The following is a 20,874-nucleotide window of genomic DNA, read 5'->3' as shown; positions in this document are numbered from 1 at the left end:
TGTAAATAAAGACCCAGCTAGTCGCCAGGTCCCATTTGAGGTGCACGCCTCCCACCTGAAGTTCACTGGGACAGCTGAGTCCTCTCCCTGCCCCTGAGTGGCCCTTTTGTGCAACTGTGAGACAGCAGATAAGTGGCCAAATGCAGGGAGTATAAACCGGGCCACGGCTTCTCTGAGGTCCCAGGGCAGTTTCATCGCATTGCTCCGTCCAGTCTTGTGCTTGGTGTTGCGCCGTCTAGGTACTTGGTGCTGGGCGCTTGTCCGACGGGCTTGCTCAGGCCACCCCTTCTGTGCAGACCCTTTTCTCACCCACAGCCGCGTTACGGCCTCATGGCAGTCTTCTCCTCGGTCCTGATTTTAGGTCTGGTCCTCAAAGGCCCATCTCGGTTCCCACTGCTTCCCTAGCGGGCGTCTTTCTCATAATAAGCCTTCTCCTTTGTCACTCCTGTGGGGCTCCTGCTCAGTCTTTGGCTCCAGCTTCACGCCCATGGACCTAGCTTGTGTCTGGGGTGCATGACTTCCAGTGAATCACAGCAAAGAGCAATTGGGGGCTCTTCTTTGGGAAAACCCTCAGGAGAAATTATTGTACTGCTTCTTTTAAATAATCGTCTTTATTTCTTTAAGGGCACTGTGAATTATATAATTGCCCAGGTTTCCTTTTTCTGCATTGTCTGCTAGAACCAAATTTGTACATTTTCTGTGATTTCATTTTTGAAGCCTCACTCCTGACTCAACTTCTCTCATTCCCTTTGTTTAATTCCTAGTCAATTTACACTACCTTGTTGTAGGCTATATATTATTTTTTTCACTTACAGTTGATATTCAATATTATTTTATATTAGTTTCAGTTGTACCACATAATGGTTAGACATTTATATAATTTGCATAGCAATCCTCCTGATAAGTCTAGTACCCACCTGGGACCATACATAGTTATTACAATATTATGCTATATGTTTTTTTAAATGCCTTAAATTTTTTTTCTGAAACTAAGTAAAACATACTCATGAATTTTCTAATTGCTAAATAAGTAAGTTGGCCCAATTGTATCTATTCTAACTTGTACTTCTGTTTAATTATTCATTTATTTATTGAGCAACTGCTATGTGCCAAAATCTAAGCTAGCATCTTAAGAACCCAAAACTGCTGGATGTGAGAATAACGTTTTCAAATTAATGAACTAAAATACATAGGATTACAAAATGAAACCGTTATATTGAATTATTGTAACCAAAGTCTTTTTTTAAATGAAAATTTTCTGCCTGGCAAAAAACCATAAATAAAGTAAAATAATCTTTGCAACCCATAAACAAAAAGCTAATTTCCTCTAATATATAAAGAGCTCCTACATATCAATAATAAAAAGACCAACAACCCAGTAGACTAATGAGCAACAACACACATAAACCTCAGAAAACACTTGCAAGCAAGAGCCCAGACGCAAAAGATTACATACTGGATGATTCCTTTTTGCTGCTGAGTGGTGTCCCTTTGTGTGGACGGACCATGTTTTGTTTATCCATAGTCGAGGGACACTGGCCCGGTTCCAGGTCTGGGCTATTAGGAATAATGCTGCCGTGAATGTTCTCACGGGGTTGTGTTTTGATTTGTTTGGGGAGGGCTCTGGGGCTGCCCCCAAGGTGTTCCATGTCACCTGGCCAAGTTCACAGCACAAGGACAGATGCCCCTAAGGTTCTTACTACATTTTTCGAGCCTGCTGAGCACCGCACTGGGATTTGCACCGCCTCCCTGTCTGAGAGGCCCCGCTTCCCACCTACCCGAGAGCAGTGCTCTTTGCTGCTCTGGGTTTTCTTTGGATGTTTACATTCCCTGTCGCCTTTTTTCTTAGTATGCATAAGGTTCCTGCAAAAGGAAAAACTACGCTAATCGGCCCGTGATAAAGCTCAGTAGGCACTCTTATCTTTCTCTCCCTCCGTGTTTCCTTTAACCTGTTTATTTTTCTAAGGGATGTGGTGGTAAAATGTATACTCGGTGCCCCCTAGACACCCCTGCCCCCCCAAACACACATACCTGTTTCTTGCTCAGTACGACGCTGTCCGGATAAACCAGCTCTATGAACAGGCCAGGTGGGCCATCGTCCTAGAAGACATCGACTGCACGGAGGAAGAAATGTTGATCTTCGCGGCGCTGCAGGTAGGGGAATGTTGGGCCCTTTTTTCTGCGAGGAGACAAAGCAAGTTAGTTCTGCTTCAGTTTCATTTTATTCTACTGGTTCGTCCTTTGAAGAAAGTGCTGAAAATGAGGGGAGTGAATTAAAACTGTAAATGCTCCTCAGACCCACATGTGCGTATCTTGCTTATGTACAGGATGAGTCTTGCAGTTTTTCTCTCTTTCCCACTATGAACTCAGCCAGCGATGGAGAAGAACCGAGTCTGAACGTGACTAACTGTGGATCTCAGCACAGTTCAGATTAAAATGCCATTTTCTCTGCATAGGAGGGAGGTCTCCTTGGAGGAGGTGCTTGGTAGTATGGGGGAGTGTCTCCAAAAAAGAAGAACTGGCCCATGGACTCATCTGTGCTGATAACGTTTCTAAATGCTGTTTCTATCTAGTATCACATTAGCAAGCTGTCGTTGTCGGCTGACATCCAGGACTTTACCAGCGAGTCTGAAGTTGATGAAGTGGAAGCCGCGCTTTCTAATTTGGAAGTGACCCTCGAAGGTGGAAAAGCGGACAACACTCTGGTATGAACTTTTCTGATAACTCTGAACTGTGGCTCTGTTCTGACTGACAAGTGTAGGTGACATTTTTTTTATTAGAAACAAGAGAATATTTTGTCTGAATTTGAGAAAAGAAAACACGCTGGTCATTGGACAAGCATAGGCCTAGCCAGAGCTGACTCTCTTTTCCCAGGTTAGCTCTGGAAGGGACTGTAAGATATTTTCATGACCACTAATGACAACACTATTGCATCAGGTTTCTTCTTTGGGATGAGTTGGCATGGTAGGAAAGAAAGACTGCTGAGGACTTCATGTCACTACGTAGGACAGGGAATTGGTTCCTGAAGTCTAGAAGGAAGGCTCCGGCTATTGCACGGGGCAGCTGTGGGAACAGAGGCAAGGCTTTTCAGGTAAATGGTCTTATTACCTACTTACTAGTCACACCTTCCCACTGGGCAAGGTTGACAGCAATGAGGGCCTTTTTCTGGAACATTATAAAAACTTCCTGAACCCTTTGACTGCAGTAAAACATAAAGAAATAATACATGTTTATCATCTTTTGCCCCTTCCCCATGAAATGTGGCTGAATGTCAGCTTTATAATTGGAATGCCCCTCCTGCTTGATTCATTTGTTGGGTGCCACGCTTTTGTTTAACTTCTTCAATCATGGGAGTAGTTTGATCACATTGATTCAGAGAGGTGGGTCCATTGTAATTAGATTTTTTAAAAATAGATAAAAATGAGTCACTGTATTCTTATGCATTTAATATGTCCGCTTATGATTAAATTCCTTAAGATAGGAAATTGGTATCGTGCAAAACTAAATACCTGAAATAAACTCAATGCCAAGGTTCTGTAGAGAATTAGAACCCTTTCTCACATTTATGGGAGACAACCGCCCCATGAAACGAGTTCTTTTTTGTCTACTTCCACCAGTAAATACATACAGCAGGAAAGTGTTCCTCTTTAGAATAGATGAAAGTGTCCCTCCTCTCGCCCTAAGGATATTTTCATGTCCAGGCTTTGTGATGTCAAACAATAGGCTTTTCAGTTTGAAAACAAACACCAACCTACACTGTAGAGTGAACTTTGAACCAGGTACCTTTCAAGAGTTTAATTAGTAAACTAGATGTACCTAGAGTTACTCACTCTGATGTACAATTTATAAAATAATTTTGTAAAAGTCATTGTTTTTAATTCAGATGTTTCACTTGAATGGTACAGGGAGTGCTTGGTCAAATTTTTAATCTCTTTTCCTCATTTCTGTGATATATGACACATACAGAAAAGTGGAAAAAAACCCCACAAAACAAAAATGTACAGCCTACCAAATTAGTATTAAATCATTACCCAAGTCACCACCCAAACCAAGAAACAGAATTGCCAGCCACCACAGAAGCCCCTGCATGTGTCCCACCCCAGGTGCCCCGTCCCACTCCCAACCCTTCCGCACCCCCACCCCCTCACCCCAAGGCAACTGCTGGAGATGTGGCTAGTGTGACTGAGGAACTGAGTTTTTCATTCTATTTAATTGTAATTAATTCAAATTTAAATGGCTACATGTGGTGAGTGCTAGAGTGTTGACCGATGCAGGTATAGAGTGTCAGCACCATGTGTCTGATTACTGCTTATGGAATGTTATCTGTTTTTCCTTAGGAGGACATTACCGATATCCCTAAACTTGCAGATAATCTCAAATTATTTAGGTAAGTCACCCTTAAGGGGAATAGAGTACAGAAGTTTAAACTGAACATCCATTAAGCAACTTCATGGTTCAAAGATGAGAGCATGAGCTTTGGCATCAGACAGACATTCCTGGCTCCACAGCACGTGCTAGCAGGGTGACCTTGGGTGTTGTCCTATGTCTCTGAGCCTCAGTTTCCTGATGTATAAAATGAGGATATACCTCCTCGTGAGTTTGTTGAGAAGAGAGAAGATTAAATAAAATAACACATGTGAAGCATTGAGCATAGTGCCTGGCTCATAGTACATGCTCAATAAATGGTGGTGTAAACATGGCCAGTGTCAGCAAGAATGAACACGTATGCCAGACTGGAGTTTCCGTTACAGTCCATCTGGGAGTCTCAGGACTCGAACACCATTTCCAGGTTCTTTCCCAGTTTGAGAATCAGTTGTCACTGGAACCTGGATCCTGGGCTTATAGAGAAATAACCTTAGTTATCTACCTTTGCCTGTTAAAGTAGTTCTGATTAACTCCCCTATCACCTCAGGTCAATCTGAAACTGTTGAAAAGGCAGAGAAGTTTTTTATTTCATGGAAAAAAAAGAACCACCGTGTTTGTGATGGTGCCAAGGTTTGTAAGGATGAAAGGATAAGGTCCCTTTGAAGTCCTATCAGTTGTCTGTCACTTTATGGTTTGTTGACTTTTAACAAACCAACACTTCACTGGCTCAGTTGGCTTGAAAAGAAACAAGCTGCTTTTGATAGTAAATGATACAAAGAAAGACTTGGAAAGAATGAACCAGTTAGGTGAGAAACAGGAGTCCAAAGATTACAATATTTGTCACCGGGTTTCTACAAGTTTGTTTTCTTTTTTAAATGTGATCTTAGGGTCTGGTCTCAAACAGCAGGGCCATTCATTTCATCTCTGGCATAAATAGTTGTAACCATACATATCGTTATGGGCAGAGCTACAGAAAAGCAGTGGTAATTTGAATCCACAAATACGTCTTCATAAATTATTAATAATTGTCCTACAAAGAAAGTAGGTTGCCCTCTTCTCTGTTCAGAGCAATCCCAGCCCTTCATAAACCACATGGTGACTATTTCCCTCCTGTAGATATTTTAGATGAAGAGGAAGACCTCCTGGAGGAAAGCCCCACATCCACATCACTGTAGTGGGAGTGATATGTTCACACTCACAAAATCGTTCTCATGTTTGGCCAGTGGGCACTTTATCCATCAAAGGTCTCATGACACCGAACTTAATATATAATGTAGTTCATGAAAGAAGGAAGTGAAGGGGGAAGGAAAAGAGGGAGGAAGCAAAGGCACAGAGACGCGAGGAAGGAGAGTGGAGAATGGGCCTCTGTTCCTAGTGGGCGCGTGACCTTGAATAGGCCCTTCATTTCCCTGGGCCTCCTTATCAGTACAAAAGCATTGAACTAACCCTTTGAATGTGTTTTGTGTTTGTTTTTTTAACAGTAAGGCTCTTCCCCCCCCCACCCCCCCAAACAAGATTAATTAAACCCACTATATAAATAGTGGACATCCAATTGCAGCAACATAGCATCTGATCTCGTGTAAATCCCAGTGTTGACCATAAATACATGTGCATGCTGAATAAAATTAAAATAAAATAAAATAATTGTAAATACAAAGTTAATCTTGAAGTGAGACTGAGAAACCCCAACTCCAGGAAATAAAGAGGGAACGAACCTAGTTCTACAAATGGAGCCTCAGCTGCACAGAGGGAGTTGGGCCATGGGCATCAGTACTCATGGCCTGGGGCTGGGATTTCTGTGCCCATGCAGGAATCAGAGGTGAAGCTTTAAGGTGGGGTGTGCTTCATGTGAAGCAGGGAGCCAGGACTGAAGGCCTGCCTAAAGGTGGAGACTTGCAAGGGCTGCCTTCTCTGTTTAACAGGGAGTAGAAAAACCACCCATCAACCAAAGGAAGCAGTAAGGAAGTTCATTCCAGCGTGGGGTTCTGTGTGGGATATGAAAAGTCTCTCTCAAGAAATCAGAGCCAAGGTCTGTGCCGCACAACGATGTAGATCTAAATTTAAATGTCTTATATGACAAGAGAATCCTAGAAAAATAAAACAGAAACTGGATCAAGACCACAAAAATCTATGAAGTCCTAGCAAATGTAATTTTAAAAATCTGTGGAGGGAAATATCCACAACCTGGCATGCATAGGCCTTCTACAGAAAACAATAACCCTCTTTAAAAAAAAAAAAAAAAGCTTCCAATAAAACTTACTAACCATTTGAGTCAATGAACCACCCCATAAAGGAAAAACAGACTCAACCAACAGCAGGATTAGCAGTTTCAATAATTTTAAGTAATGGAACAATCTGAAGAAACCATAAAATGAGTATGTTGAGAATCCTTAAGTAAATTTAAAGGTAAAAATTGTAATGAGGGAGAACAGGCAATATTGAAGGGGAACCAAATAGAAATTCTAGAAATGAAAAAACATAGTCATAGAGATTTAAAATTGAATGAGTACATTAAACATCAAATTTAAAAACACAGTTGAAGAGAGAACTCAGGTAGAAATGGGAAGTATATAAATAGAATGCAGAAGCTCCCCTGCGAGTTCCAGAAGAAAATATGGGGAGAAACAAGCATTTAAAAGTGGATGCATGAGAATTTTATAGAATTATTAAAGACAAAAGTCCTTAGATTCAAGAATCACAGATCCAAAAAAAAAAAAAATCAATGTAAATGTTGGTCTTGATACAGCCAACCACTGGAAAGGGAAAGTCTTTTAAATCAGACAGAGAAGACAGATTTTCTACAAAGAAGAACAGTTAGGTGGGCAGCAGATTTCTCACTGGCTAGGAATATCTTGAAAGTGCCAAGAGAAGATAACAGTCTATCTAGAATTTTCTGCCCAACCAATTTTTCAAGATTCTGCTTTCTGCAAACACCTAAATATAAATCAGACAAGATATAATCCTACTAGTAAGTTACATATTTAATAAAAACAATGATTTATGCCCAACTGGAAGGTATAACCACCATAGGAGAGACTACTTTGGAATAAATAAAATGGCTCCCCAGCAGGGTTTTAGGGGCCACACATAAAATTCATTCATTGTATTATTGGTCAAGTTCCTGTAGGCAAGTAGGCAAGTTACGTAGCAAAGAAGCTCCATCCATTCAGACATACACATTGTGCTGCAGGAGATTATCAGTGAGATTCATTTTATAGATACGAGACTCTTAAAATATCGCCTGGCCGGGCGTGGCTCAGAGGTTGAGCGTCGACCTAGGATCCAGGCGATCAGGGTTCGATTCCCAGTCAGGGCACATGCCCAAGTTGTGGGCTCGATCAATGACTCTCTCATCATTGATGTTTCTCTCTCTCTCTCCCTCTCCTTTCCTCTCTGTGAAATCAATAAAAATATTAAAAAAAAAAAAAAAAAAAAAAGACTTAAAATATCGTAGAATCTTTAGAGTATTTACAATTCATGGTCACTAGGAGAGTGACCATGAAAATCTTTTGGTCCCACATTAAGGCTCACCGGTTATAAGGTGGAAAAGTACCTGAAATAGAGTTACACATTTTTGTTTTTTCGAAAAAGGTTTTCCTAATCTAGGACCTTTCTGTGATGACAAGTGTCCATGAGTAGTAAGCCTCCAGATGCTTTCAAGATAATAAACACACTCATCTTAAGGAGAACATTTGAAAGCAGTTATTTGGAAATGTTTTCATTGTCATAGTATTGCCAATAATGATACCGCCTATTAAAACAATAACATGTGCACACCTTTAAAACTCGGAAACAGAATTTTTCTGTTAAATATCATCCAGATTAAGAGTTACAGTGTGTTTAAATGCACTTAAGGCAACATATTCTGATTGATATGCATGAGTGATTGACATTAGAGAAGATGGAAATCAGTGGCTTTGTTTCAACAAAAACCTTCCCAAACAGGTAGATGGCATTAAGATATGAGCGTTGTGATTCAGTGAGCACAGCCACACTGTACTTCCTCAACTGGGATTTATGTAACTGAGTAAGAACCTCCCTTCTTAAAACAAACTGAATTTTTTATATTCATTTATTTTTAATGTATATGTTTGTGTAGATTTTATAATGTATGTAATTTATTATATGTTATAAATACATATACAAATATCGCAAACAATTCTACATATGTTAAGGCAGCGATTTTCAACCGTGTGCCACAAGAATTTTTAAAACATACAATACCTGACTAATTAGTCAGGGGCACTGACCTCCTTTCCCTTAGGTTGTCAAATAAAAAAATGACAATGGCCAACACAACAATAGCCATCCGGTGTGAATGAATCAGAATTATACCTATTTTTTTGTCACATCAGAATAAATATATTTTTTGATGTGCCCCAGAATTTTAGTAATTAGTTTACGTGTGCCATGAGATGAAAAGGTTGAAAATCGCTGTGTTAAGGGATAGGTACTCAAGATATTTTTAAAGATGCGCTGTGCCCAGTTTTAGTTTGGAGATTACTGGTCTATACCAGTGTTTCTCAAACTCTGGGGAATGGGGAACCACCTTAGGAAAGCTCACGTAAAATGCAGATGTCTGGGTCCTAACCTGGACCTGCGAATCTTCACCTCGGGGCCTGGGGCCATGCTCGGATATCTCTGACAAGCTCCCTTCCAATTCTGATGAGCACCAGGGCTTGAGAACCATCTTCTCGAATAAAGTCCAACTCCATAGCAGGACATTCAAAGTCCCACCACAGCCCCGGCCTACCTTGCTGTTCTCATCTGTATCATTCCCCCTCACGGAAAGGCTGGAGCCACAGAAACTACTCCTCTCCCCCATCCCCATTGCTCAGCACAGTGCCCAGCAGGAGGTCAGGGTTCAAGAAATACTCAACCCAGCTCCTATCAACAAGGTGCCCAGCTCGGACTCGCCTCTGCATTCTGCATGTGCGGTTGCCACCTTCTGAAATTTCTTCCCAGTTTCCCCCAGTCCTTCCTTCTCTGTTTAAATGCTGTGTCCCTCTGTAACTCACCTCTTCCCGCACCCTTGCTGTATGACTTACCATACTGTATTTGTTTGTTTTGTTCATACCCCTCTTTAAACTAGGAGCTTTATGAGGATTCGAGAGACTCATTCTTGCGCGCACCGTTCCCTACCCAACCCAGCCGCTTTCTCTGCTCCTTCCCCTGCCCTGCCTGCCCAGCCTCTGGAACGTGGGGTGGGAGCAATAAGCTTAGCTCTGGGGACGAATGGAAACAAAATGGAAGAGATAGTAGGGGGATTTGAGATTTTTTTAATATTTTCAAAGTCCAGTTAAATGGAGAATCAGGGTTCCATTCCATTCTGCATAGGAATATTCAGATGCCTGGGACCAAACTGAGACCTTACTACTTTTCATTATAGGCTCTTTAGATTTTATTTTGAAAAGACTGTTAATGTTGGAGAATGAGATTCTTAGATAAGTAGTTTTTTAAATAGATTCCTTAGAAGTATATTAACTACAACTCTCAACATTTTAATGCAGTGGGGTTCTAAATCCTGGAAATGTTAACTTCGTATAATGTTTTTCAATTTTATTTTATAATTTGTATGTAATATGTTCCTGTTATCTTTCAACTGTCTTTTACTGAACATCTTCTCCCTTATCCTTGTGTTAAGCAGTTTCAGCTAAGGAAAGAAGAGTACTGATGTGTTAAAAAGACTTGCCCAAAATTATGTATGAGTGGTATCAACACCAAGCTTCCTCTCTTGCCCCATTCTTGAATGCAGAACTCCACCTCTCTGCCATGAGATACCCTGATCCACCCCCAAAGCCAGGACTGTTCCACCGAATCACATACAATCCATAGTGTCTTTTCTCTGCCTATTTGTACCCCCTTTCTTGCTCCATAGGTCTCACATTTTTCTGTTTTCAGTGACACAACTGAGTCCTGCCATGGGCCCTGTCAACCTTGGAGAGCCCAGAGAACAGAGTTTTCTGGCCCCCAAAAATATCACTGTTGGAGATCTTCCCAAAAATATTTTTTAATAACAATATAGATGAGCTGTGGATTTTGGTGCTTCCCATGGCTCACTGGGAATTTGCTGGTGGTTTCTCTTAAAGGTCAAGAGGAAACTACAGAAAAGGTCACTCACTTTGATATCTGATATTTATGTCTGATAACTTTGCTGTTCACATGGACAGTTTTTTCAGATCTAAGGGGTGTATGGAAATTTTAGATGTCACAGGCTCATGGATGTTTCTCCCATATAATAATTATTATTATATACTGATAATATATTTACAATATATAATACATAGTATAATGTTTATAATAAATTTATAATTTATTTATTTAGCACTTTGGTTGTTCCAGGTGCTGTGATAAGCACCTTACAGAGATTATCTGTCTCCATCCTCACAAAAGCCCTGTGAGTGGGAAGCTATTGCTCTTCCCATCACACAGACAGTGCACATGGACCGGGCAGGTGAAGTGCCTTTCCCTGGGTCACACGTCCAGAGAGTAACAGAGCCAGAGTGTGGCCCCAGGCGGTCTAACGCGAGCTTTGCATTAAGCTCTACATCTCAGAGCAAAACCCCGTTTCTAGTTTTTAGACATGACTTGGCAATTTGCAAATTGTTTTTAAAAATAAAGCATATTTTGTTTGCAAGAGCATCTTGATCTGCTTGAAATTTGCGATGTTTCCTACATTTCTGGATGGTTGTTTCAATGCTTCCCATACTTTCATTTGCAGGCCCAAGAAGCTAATGTTAAAAGCTTTCAAACAATATTGGTTCGTCTTTAAAGACACGTCTATAGCCTACTTTAAAAATAAGGAACTCGAACAAGGAGAACCAATAGAAAAATTAAATCTGAGAGGTAAGGCGGGCTCTACATCTTGCTGTGGCTTGTCATGGCCCAGGAGGCCGACGAAAGCCAAGGCCCTACCCGCGGAAGGGAGGTTATTTCCAGGGTGTCACTGTTCAAATCGGCGCCTGCCTGCAGCTCAGTTCCCATGGCACCTAGAACTGGAGCGGGGTTTAGTCAACACAGTTATTTCTATTCTGCTCTTTATTCTTTCCCGGTGTGTCCAGGTCTATGAGGTGGAGGTAACTGACATCATAAGTATAATACATTGTGGGATCCTGAAGAGCTTTCTGAATTCTAGAACAGTTACACTTAACTCATTGTCACTTTAGCGCCCATTCTAATTTCTGAAAGCGACTGTGAGTGTACTAACAACTCCTTAAGCTGAAATATTTTATTAACCAGGACACTCAATTCCCTTATCACTGTGGCAATCAGAGAATCTCCAGTGCTTTGGTTTATTTTAAAGTTCATATTCATAATTGTTCCTATAGGTTAGGATAGCCAAATCAATCTCAAAAATGAATTCAGTTGATGACATATTTTCAAAAATCATAAAAGAAAAATATTTTTCTCTATCCATGTTAATTGTAAGTCTTAGTTACCCTTTAATTAGTGTTATTGGCTTGCTCCGTTTTTCTGAAGAAAAGCATATCAGAGGGGCTTATGTGCAAAGTCTTTACTTTAGATGCACATCTGATATCTATATAATACATTCTTCAGAACTCGGCTATGACCCCACCTTTTGTTATTCAGGCTGTGAAATTGTGCCAGATGTAAATGTAGCAGGAAGAAAATTTGGAATCAAGTTATTAATCCCTGTTGCTGATGGTATGAATGAAGTGTACCTGAGATGTGACCACGTAAGTAAAACCATAAAAATGTTCAGTTATTCTACCTAAGGACAAACCATCTGAGGTGTTTTCTCAAATGAGAACACTGTTGTATCAGTCAGCTATTGCTTTGTAACAACCAACCACAAAAATCACAATGACATATACCAACAAACACTTGTTTCTGAAACATCTGCAGCTAGGCTGGGGGTGAATGATCCAGGCTGGTGTCAGCTGGGAAGACCTGGCTAAGCTTGGCTCCTCCCTGCAGGTTGAGCTCATTGTATTTCTTCTGGGTCCCAGGCTGCCTGGGGAGGCTCTTCTCACAGTGATGGCAGAAATGCCAGAAAGCAGCTGGAAACATGCGAGACCTCCTAACACTTAGGCTTGTATTTGGTACACTGTCATTTCCACCCATATCCCATTGGCCAAAGCAAGCCTCATAGCTGGGCCCAAAATCAAGTGAGGGGAATTACACTCTGGCTCTGGTGAGAGGGACAATAAAATTACATGGCAAAGGGTGTGGAGATTGAGGTCAGTAATTCAAAGTACTGCACCTACTGTTGCTCTGAAGAATTTCACTCCTCAGCTGCATCCCCTCTGCTTCTGGGACCACTCTTCTTCCTCCCTAAGGTAAAAATAAAAATAAAAAATGAGCACAGACATTACAGATAGAAGGCAGCACTTTCTGGTTCAGATCTCATCATTGGACCTGATTCCTACTGTGGGATGAGAGTCTTTACTAACGATAGGCCAGAGTAGAAGTGATATGGGAAATCAGTTAATGATTTTTTCCTTGTGTTCTTCTGTCAGAGAGATCAGATGTGATCTGAAAATGGAAATATATGTCAAGGAAGGCTGTCTGGCATTTGAGGTTTTTAGCTGTCTCTGCTCCATGGCACATGCCCTTGGTTCATTTTTAAAGTTGTGGAACTTATCAAGACTGACGTTGCTATTCTCTAGCCCCTTATCATCTAGAAGCTCAACGCAGGAATCAAAAGCCATTGTTGGGTGTTAAGTTAGGTGATTAATAGCCACTCAGACCATATGCCACTTTAACCTTTCCATGCTTGGAAGGTGACAATTTTATATTATAAAGATGAAAGCCCAAGTCCTGCTGATCCCAGCAGGATGGCTTTGCACTTGAACTTGCATCTCAGCCCTCCTGTATTTACTGCAGGAGAATCAATATGCCCAGTGGATGGCTGCCTGCATTTTGGCATCGAAGGGCAAAACCATGGCAGATAGCTCCTACCAGCCGGAGGTCCTCAACATCCTTTCATTTCTGAGGATGAAAAACCGGAACTCGACATCTTCAGTGGCTTCCAGTCTCGAAAACATGGACATGAATCCGGAATGTTTTGTGTCACCTCGGTGTGCAAAAAAACACAAGTCTAAACAGGTACTGCTAATCTTGTTGGGCCAATGGTTTGCAATGAATTCTGTGTTTCCTGAAAATAAAATGAGGAATTGAAATGACTGAGGCCATCGTCTTGAAAAATCAGTTGATGGGCAAATTTGACTATGGATGGGATATTAGGTGATATTAAGAAATTACTGTTAATTATGTTAGCGGTAACTGTACTGCTAACTGAATATAGCAATATGCCTTGATATAATTTAATTAAAAACAAAGTGATTTATTCCCTTTAAATTATGCTGCCATAATCATGGATTAAAAGTTAAACAGATACCCCCTAGCCAGTTTGGCTCAGTGGTTACAGCGTCGGCCTGAGGACTGAAGAGTCCCGGGTTCGATCCCAGCCAAGGGCACGGACCTTGGTTGCAGGCTAGACTCTGTCTGGGGTGTATTTGTGAGGCAACCAATTGATGTGTCTCTCTCACCTCAATGTTTCTCTCTCTCTCCCTTCCACTCTCTCTGAAAAGCAATGGGGGGAAAATATCCTCAGGTGAGAATTTAAAAAAAAAGTTAAACAGATAAACTGAGTCAAGTACGCCCATTGTCCATTGAAACACCACTACCCCAGAAAAAGGGACTCGGAACTGTCCGTCTTCATGAACCTTAGAAGCTATTGTGTTGGCTGATCTTGTTTCTGCTCCTGGTGATTTGCATGGGGGGGCGGGGGAGAATATGAATGAGAACGAATTGTCTTTGTAGAGCTGCAGGTGGGTCTTGGATTTATTTTTCTCAGAGGGGATCTGGAGCTGATGGGATGCTAAGGAGAGCTTGGTGTCTCTTGTTTCTGTTTAGCTGGCAGCCCGGATTATGGAAGCCCACCAGAACGTGGCCCAGATGTCCCTGGTTGAAGCCAAGCTGCGGTTCATTCAGGCGTGGCAGTCCCTACCTGAATTCGGCCTCACCTATTACCTTGTCAGGTGATTACAGGGCTCACTGGCCTCTCTCACCATCCTTTGAATTTTAAATGGCTTTCCTGGAGCCCAGTTTATTCTCACTTAGTCTAGAATGTAGAGCTGTTTTTATTTTAAAATACTGTCCTTTCACAGATAGCCCAAATCTTTGGGTTGCTCATAAAGATCTTCCATACTTCTGTCTGAAGTGCCGATACCCATGAATCCTAGCTAGGTGGGAAAGGAAATTTGGTTGTTTTGGGATAACAACATTTGCAAAACCAGAGAAAGAAATCACCTGTTGATTTTATGAAATCTGTGACCTTAATGTCAAGTTCCCCCCACTGGAATATAAGCTTCCATAAAGTCAGGAATTTTCTATCCGTTTATCTCACTACTATCGTCCCAGTGCCTAGAAGGGTTCCTGGCATATACAGATGGTGCTAATTTTTAATTAATTAATTTGACCCCCTCTTATTTTGCTTTCCTCTAATGTCAGTGTCCCTTAAAGAATGTCTTTGGGTCAGCCTTAATTCTCTCCACTCATCATATTCTCTATAGCACAATAGAAATGCCCTTCTGTAGAAAGTTAACACCTCATTATCCATTCTTCATACAGGATCTAGAAATATTGGTGTTATTTATCTTTAAGAAGTTGTAAGTTGTATGTGAATAAATACATTACAGGAAGCAGTTGCTTCTTTTAATTAAATTTTTTTTTTTTTTCAGATTTAAAGGAAGTAAGAAAGAAGACATTCTGGGAGTTTCATATAATAGACTGATTAGAATCGATGCAGCGACTGGGATTCCAATTACAACATGGAGATTCGCCAATATGAAACAGTGGAATGTAAATTGGGAAATCCGGCAGGTAAAGTGAAAGTTTGGGGTATATTTGGTGTTAAGCCTGTAAATGTGCGCCCTCAAAATTGCAGTGTTCTGATTTTAAAGGCCGTTCTTATATTTAGAACTCAGAAACCACAAGCTGTGGCCATTGTCTGCTAAAATAATCACACACAGTTCTGGGCAGTTTCCTAACATGTACAGACCAAAAATGCTTTTAAATTAACTCCACTAGTTGGCTTAGTCTCAATGCAGACTCTAAAATTGCTGAGCAGTTAATTTCCTTCAGCTCAGCATAGGATTATATAAGACTTAGGCCGATAATTACTTAGCAGAAACTACACTGGATGTAACTGTCACCCAAAGTAAATCCAAAAAAGGCCTCCTCTGACTGGCTGCCAAAAGGTCTAACTGGTTGAGGACTCGGAGGCTCCACTGCCCACCTTGAGAGCGTCCCAGTCCCAAAAGGGAGAAACTGCCAGAGAAGCCAGTGAGGTGCACAGGGATGACTGAGAAAAGCTAAGCCTCGAGGGTAGGAATCCTTGAACTCTCAGCACCCCATCATCTGCACCCAGGGAACTAAGTGCAGGCCAGGGCTACATCATGGGAAATTCTAGGTGGAGTTAGAGCGCCTTAGCATCCTGCTGGTATGGAATCTCTCTTCCCTCCTTTCTGCATTTTTCCAGCAGAAAACCATCAATGTAGAGGCCTGGTAAGAGACTCATTTTTTTTTTTTTAGAGGGAGGGAGGGAGGGAGGGAAACATCAATTTGATGTTCCATTTATTTATGCACTCATTGGTTGCTTCTTGTATGTGCCCTGATGGAAGATACAGCCCAAAACCTTGGCATATCGGGACAATGCTCTAACCAACTGAGCTACCCAGGGGCAACTCACACTTTTTTTTAAGAACCGTGGATTCTTGTCAGCAGGGCTGCTAACCATCTGGAGGCACTCATTTGTAAAATGAAGGTCTGAGATTAGATGACTTCCAAGGGAGTGGTTCTAAAATCTTGTTGCGTATTAGGATCACCTGGGGAGTTTTAAAATCCCACCATCCAGGCCATTCCCAAGACCAATTAAAGATGGCTGTCTAAGGGCAGTTTATGGGCATCAGTCATTTTCAAAGTGCCTTAGGTGACTGCAGTGGGCAGCCCTAATGTCCGTTTCTTCTAGTGCTTAGTTTATGACTTTCAGCTGGGAAGGAGTGAGGGCCAGTGGCTGAGGAAATCCTAGGTGGGTCCTTTATTCTCCAACAAAAAGTCTGTATGATACCCTAGACTTTGACACCGGGGGTGCTTAGAAAGTTCTACATCTAAACAAGAGACAGACGCTTTGCAGCAAAGCTGACACCACAAGAGGGCGCAGAGAGCAAAGACATGTTTTCTGAAGCCTTTCGTGGAAGTGGCGGGTGTTCTGTGGTTTTGGGAGAAGCCCACCTGTCAGCCACCCCTGCAGTCCTCAGCTCTGGGCCGCCTCCGGCACCGCAGCTTCGCTCTCCTCTTGCCTTGTCAGAGGTTAAGGTCGCCTGTGCCTCGTCTTCCAGGTGGCGATCGAGTTTGACCAGAACGTCTCCATTGCGTTCACCTGCCTGAGCGCCGATTGCAAGGTCGTGCACGAATATATCGGTGGCTACATCTTCCTGTCCACCCGCTCCAAGGACCAGAACGAAACACTCGACGAGGATCTGTTCCACAAGTTGACAGGCGGTCAGGAGTGAAGCCGAGCCGGCCTGCTGGGCCTACAGAGGGCGAGCCGAAGGCGGCCCTCCCCAGCCGGGGGCCCAGGCTTGCAGTGCAGGTTCCAGACTGATGGACAGCCCATATTCACCGCCAGTCACCCAGATCCTTACCTCATTTCAAGCACACTGCCTAGCACCCCTCCCCCTTTGCTTACTTTGCCCTGTGCTACCAGCAGTGGAAGGAGCCTCAGTTGCCTTTTCTATAAAATGGGAGGGCAGGAGAAAGATAGTGCTTTAAGACCACTCTAAGGCCCAGCATACAGGTTCAGTTCTGTGACCTGCAAGTGAATGGCTAGAAGTTGTTCCTGTGCTTACCTGCTTTGTTACAAGCTTTAAAAGCACATGTAGCAAGGACAAATCTTACTCCACAAACTCAGGTATGAAAAGAGAGGTTGTTCCTTAACAGAACAGCTTTTAGCTCCCATCTTGTGGAAATGGTGGAGGGAAACCACACACACACATTTCCCATGAAGGTCAAAGTCTAGGGGTGGAGAGAGGAGAGGTGGGATTTCCTGATACCAGTTGACAGGGGGTCAAAGCAGTGGACCTCAATGTCATCGGTCCACAGTGACTTCTGCCAAGGTGACCACTGACCCATCTGGTTTGGACATTGGTCCTCTCAGGTTACTAGTCCCACAAGTCCCATTCCATTCTGGGGATCCCTCAACCACCTTTATGTCCTTGGTGACATGGGTACAAGGAACCTACTCCTCAACTCAGCCCCATGTCTCCACTACTTCTACTCTGGGATGGGGCTCAGGGAGACAGTCCCAATTCTCTGTTCATAAAACAACCTCCCCATATCCAGGCTTCTAGTGAGGTCCCCATCCCAACGGGTCACAAAGAGAAGGACAGGACATGGGCCAGGCCCACTGGCTTCCATCCACACAGACCTTGTCTGGTCTGGGGGGCAGGGAAGCCTCGCTCTTACCACTCATCAGTGTTACTCTGGATTTGTGTCTGTTCTTATGATTCTGGCCTTTCCCCTTAAAGGCCTTGGCTTTCATAAATCAAAAGCCAATCACAGTCTTTTCTCCCTGCCTTAAGACATGAGTGTGGGCCAATGAATAACTGCTTCTGTTGTCATTTTCTGTTTTGGTTTGTCAGCACTGGAGGGAATGGGTCTTGAGAAGGTAAAGCAAAACCAGGGGGAGAGGAAAATATCAAATAGTATTTTAATTGTTTTTGGAGTTTCTCTAAGGTACAAATTTCAGGGGGCCTGGCCAGAGCTCAGATGCTGGTAAACATCAGCTAGTTGTTGCTTTATTTCCCAGCACAGCCTTTTGAGAAGAGAGATCTCCAGGATTCCTGGAGCCACAATGGGACAGCCTTAGATCGGGACCCCTAGGCCCTGCCTGAGTCAGAAGCCATCACTGGAAGTTTTTCTCTCAGCCTCTCTCAGAGGTGAGTGTTAATGAACACTCCCCTGGCACCTGGGGAACCTCCGAGGCCTACCTGTCAAGCTCGGAGGTGGCTTAGGCACTTGGAAAATCTGGTCCATGTCATAAAGAACTTCATTTGAAATGTTTTATGTAGAAACTATACTGGGTTAAACTTAGTATTGGTCATTACTATAGAGTTCTGGGCTCTATTATTTTAGAACCTAGTCAGGTCTTTAAGATTATGTTGGGCCCTACATTAAAATAATGCTCCTCGATGTGACATTTCACCTGTCTGCTGCCACGTTCAGCTCTGCATACCTTACCAAAGGCACACCTCAGTACGACCCTCCTCCTTAGCTTTTCAGGGTTATCTGACATTTCCATGGAAATGCTCAGAGGAGTAGACTGGTTTTAACCAAACTTTCAGGGAACGTTTCTCCCATAACTACACAGCCACGTCCCAAAGAAATAAACAGTGTGGCACAAAAACCTTAAAAACTGCTGCTACTCCAAAGAGCAGCCTGAGGACACTTTTCTACTTTGGGCACAAAAGGTCGTCTGACTACTTATGATGAAATTTTTAATTAATGTGTGCCTTTCAACCCCATTTGTCTTATCTACACTACACTGGGAAATCTGCCTTTTTATTATTTTTATGACTTTTTTAATTAAATGGTTTATATGGATTTGAGTATGGTCTAGTGTGTTCTCTCCAGTCTGCTGTCTCTAATAAAGTGAATATTTTTCTATTATGAAAAAGGATTGCAACATGCAGGTTTAACGTGTGGTTTTCCTCACAGTTCTGAGATCTGAGCTTGTTCTCCCCAGTGAGCCTGACCCTGAAACCTGTTGGTTTCAACTCCTTTCACATTGACCTTCACCAGATTCCCTGACATATCGTGGGCTCTTCTGTTCCAGGCCTACCGTTTGGGAAAAGCACCAGAGAGCAAGGGAATATCCAGAGGCAGAGGAGCATGAGAGAGTCTCTGATTTGATGGCCAAATGTCAAGGGCATTTCTTTGATTATTGATAGATGGTCCGTATCAGAGTTCATGTACCTCTTCATGCAATTCTCACATGAACCCATAGGGGGCAGAAACTGTTTGCCTTCTCATTTCACAAAGGAGAGAACCATCTCAAGCAGGTGGGAGGGGGGTTGGTGGATTGTGGGGAAAAGGTGAAGGGATTAAGAAATACAAATTGGCAGTTACAAAACAGTCATGGGAATGTAAAGTACAGCATAGGGAATATAGTCAATAATATAACAACTGCATGATGTCAGGGGGATACCAGACTTAATGGGGGGGGGGGGGAGTTACTTCATAAGTTATATGTCTAACCAGTATGCTGTACACCTAAAACTAAGAAAATGTTGAATGTCAACTGTAATTGGAAAAAAAATAGAAAAAGTGAAGGAACTTTACCCAAGGTAACACCACCAGTAAGCAGGGGAACCAACTCAAAGCCAGGTCTGTCTTAACTCCAAAGACCTCGAAGCTTAAACCAGAAAACCCCACCCATCCATTTCCAGTGCTGCTCAGCCTTGCAATGCCCGGCCCGGTCTCCCTTGCCCTGATCCCAGCCTGAGGCCCACCCAGACCTTCTGAATCAGACCCTGCATTTTAACAAGACCCTCGGGTGATCTGTCTACACAGTAAAGTTTGCAAAGCTCTAGCCTAAAACGTGTGGCATAGATTTGGCAGGGAGGACCACAAACACTGGAGGAACTGTCAAGTGAGAGTGTAAGTGCCAGAAACTCTGTAAGCCAGTGTACTGGGTTGACTAGTGCCCCCCAAAACTTTATGTCCACCCGGAACCTGTGAATGTGACCTTTTTTGGAAATATGGTCTTCACAGATGTAATCAAGTTAAGATGAAGTCATACTAAATTGGGGTGAGCCCTAATCCAACATGACTGGTGTTCTTATAAGAAGAGGAAAGGAGGCACAGAGATGGGGAGAAAGAAGGCCACGTGATAATGGAGGCAGAGATTAGAGTGATGCGGCTGCAAACCAAGGGATGCTGGCAACCACCAGAAGCTAGAAAGAGGCCAGGAAGGCTTCTTCCCGAGAGCCTTCAGAGAGAGCACGGTCCTGCCGACACCTTGATTTCAGACTTCTAGATTCCAGAACGGAGAGAAAAAGTCAGTTTCTGTTTGAAGCCACCAGGCTTGTGGTAATTTGCTATGGCAGTTTTAGGGAAACAATGCAGCCAGTATTTTCACATCTTTAAAAGCGGGAATGCTGCCTTCCCCACCATGTCACTGGGCTATTGGAAAGAGTATGTGAGAGAATGACACAAAGATGTTTTTAAAACTCTAAAATGCAATACAAATGTAAAGTATTTTTATGTTTAATGAGAACATTTTTTTCAATTATGAAAGTGTTTTTTGTAGTTGTTTTCAAATAAGTATGATAGTTTGTGTGATAGTTGGATTACTGTTTGGGGCAGGTTGATGGGCTGCCAAAGTACTCAAATACGACCCAGGGGCAAAAAGGATAACAAGAGGTTAAATGACTATGCCAACCAATGTTAGAGCAAACGAAATCAGGCTTCCGCCTCCCCAAA

General features: G+C 42.5%; 1 protein-coding gene across 2 annotated transcripts in view; it reads left to right on the top strand.

Moving 5' to 3' along the window:
• The window catches only part of FERMT1 (FERM domain containing kindlin 1), a 30,076-nt gene extending 11,083 nt beyond the window's left edge, over positions 1 to 18,993 (top strand). For both annotated transcript variants that reach the window (XM_081148958.1, XM_081148957.1), the window contains exons 7-15: positions 2,047 to 2,154; positions 2,574 to 2,705; positions 4,338 to 4,387; positions 11,087 to 11,211; positions 11,956 to 12,062; positions 13,213 to 13,434; positions 14,245 to 14,369; positions 15,072 to 15,213; positions 16,731 to 18,993. In XM_081148958.1, the coding sequence (XP_081005084.1) occupies positions 2,047 to 2,154; positions 2,574 to 2,705; positions 4,338 to 4,387; positions 11,087 to 11,211; positions 11,956 to 12,062; positions 13,213 to 13,434; positions 14,245 to 14,369; positions 15,072 to 15,213; positions 16,731 to 16,904 (1,185 nt within the window). In that variant the 3' untranslated portion in view covers positions 16,905 to 18,993. The remainder of the gene's footprint in view (positions 1 to 2,046; positions 2,155 to 2,573; positions 2,706 to 4,337; positions 4,388 to 11,086; positions 11,212 to 11,955; positions 12,063 to 13,212; positions 13,435 to 14,244; positions 14,370 to 15,071; positions 15,214 to 16,730) is intronic.
• Positions 18,994 to 20,874: the final 1,881 nt, after the last annotated feature.

Source organism: Miniopterus schreibersii (genome assembly GCF_964146895.1).
Source record: "Miniopterus schreibersii genome assembly, chromosome: 10".
NCBI classification, from domain to species: domain Eukaryota; kingdom Metazoa; phylum Chordata; class Mammalia; order Chiroptera; family Miniopteridae; genus Miniopterus; species Miniopterus schreibersii.
The sequence above is the reverse complement of the archived record's forward strand: the minus strand, read 5'-3'. Positions and strand labels throughout refer to the sequence as shown.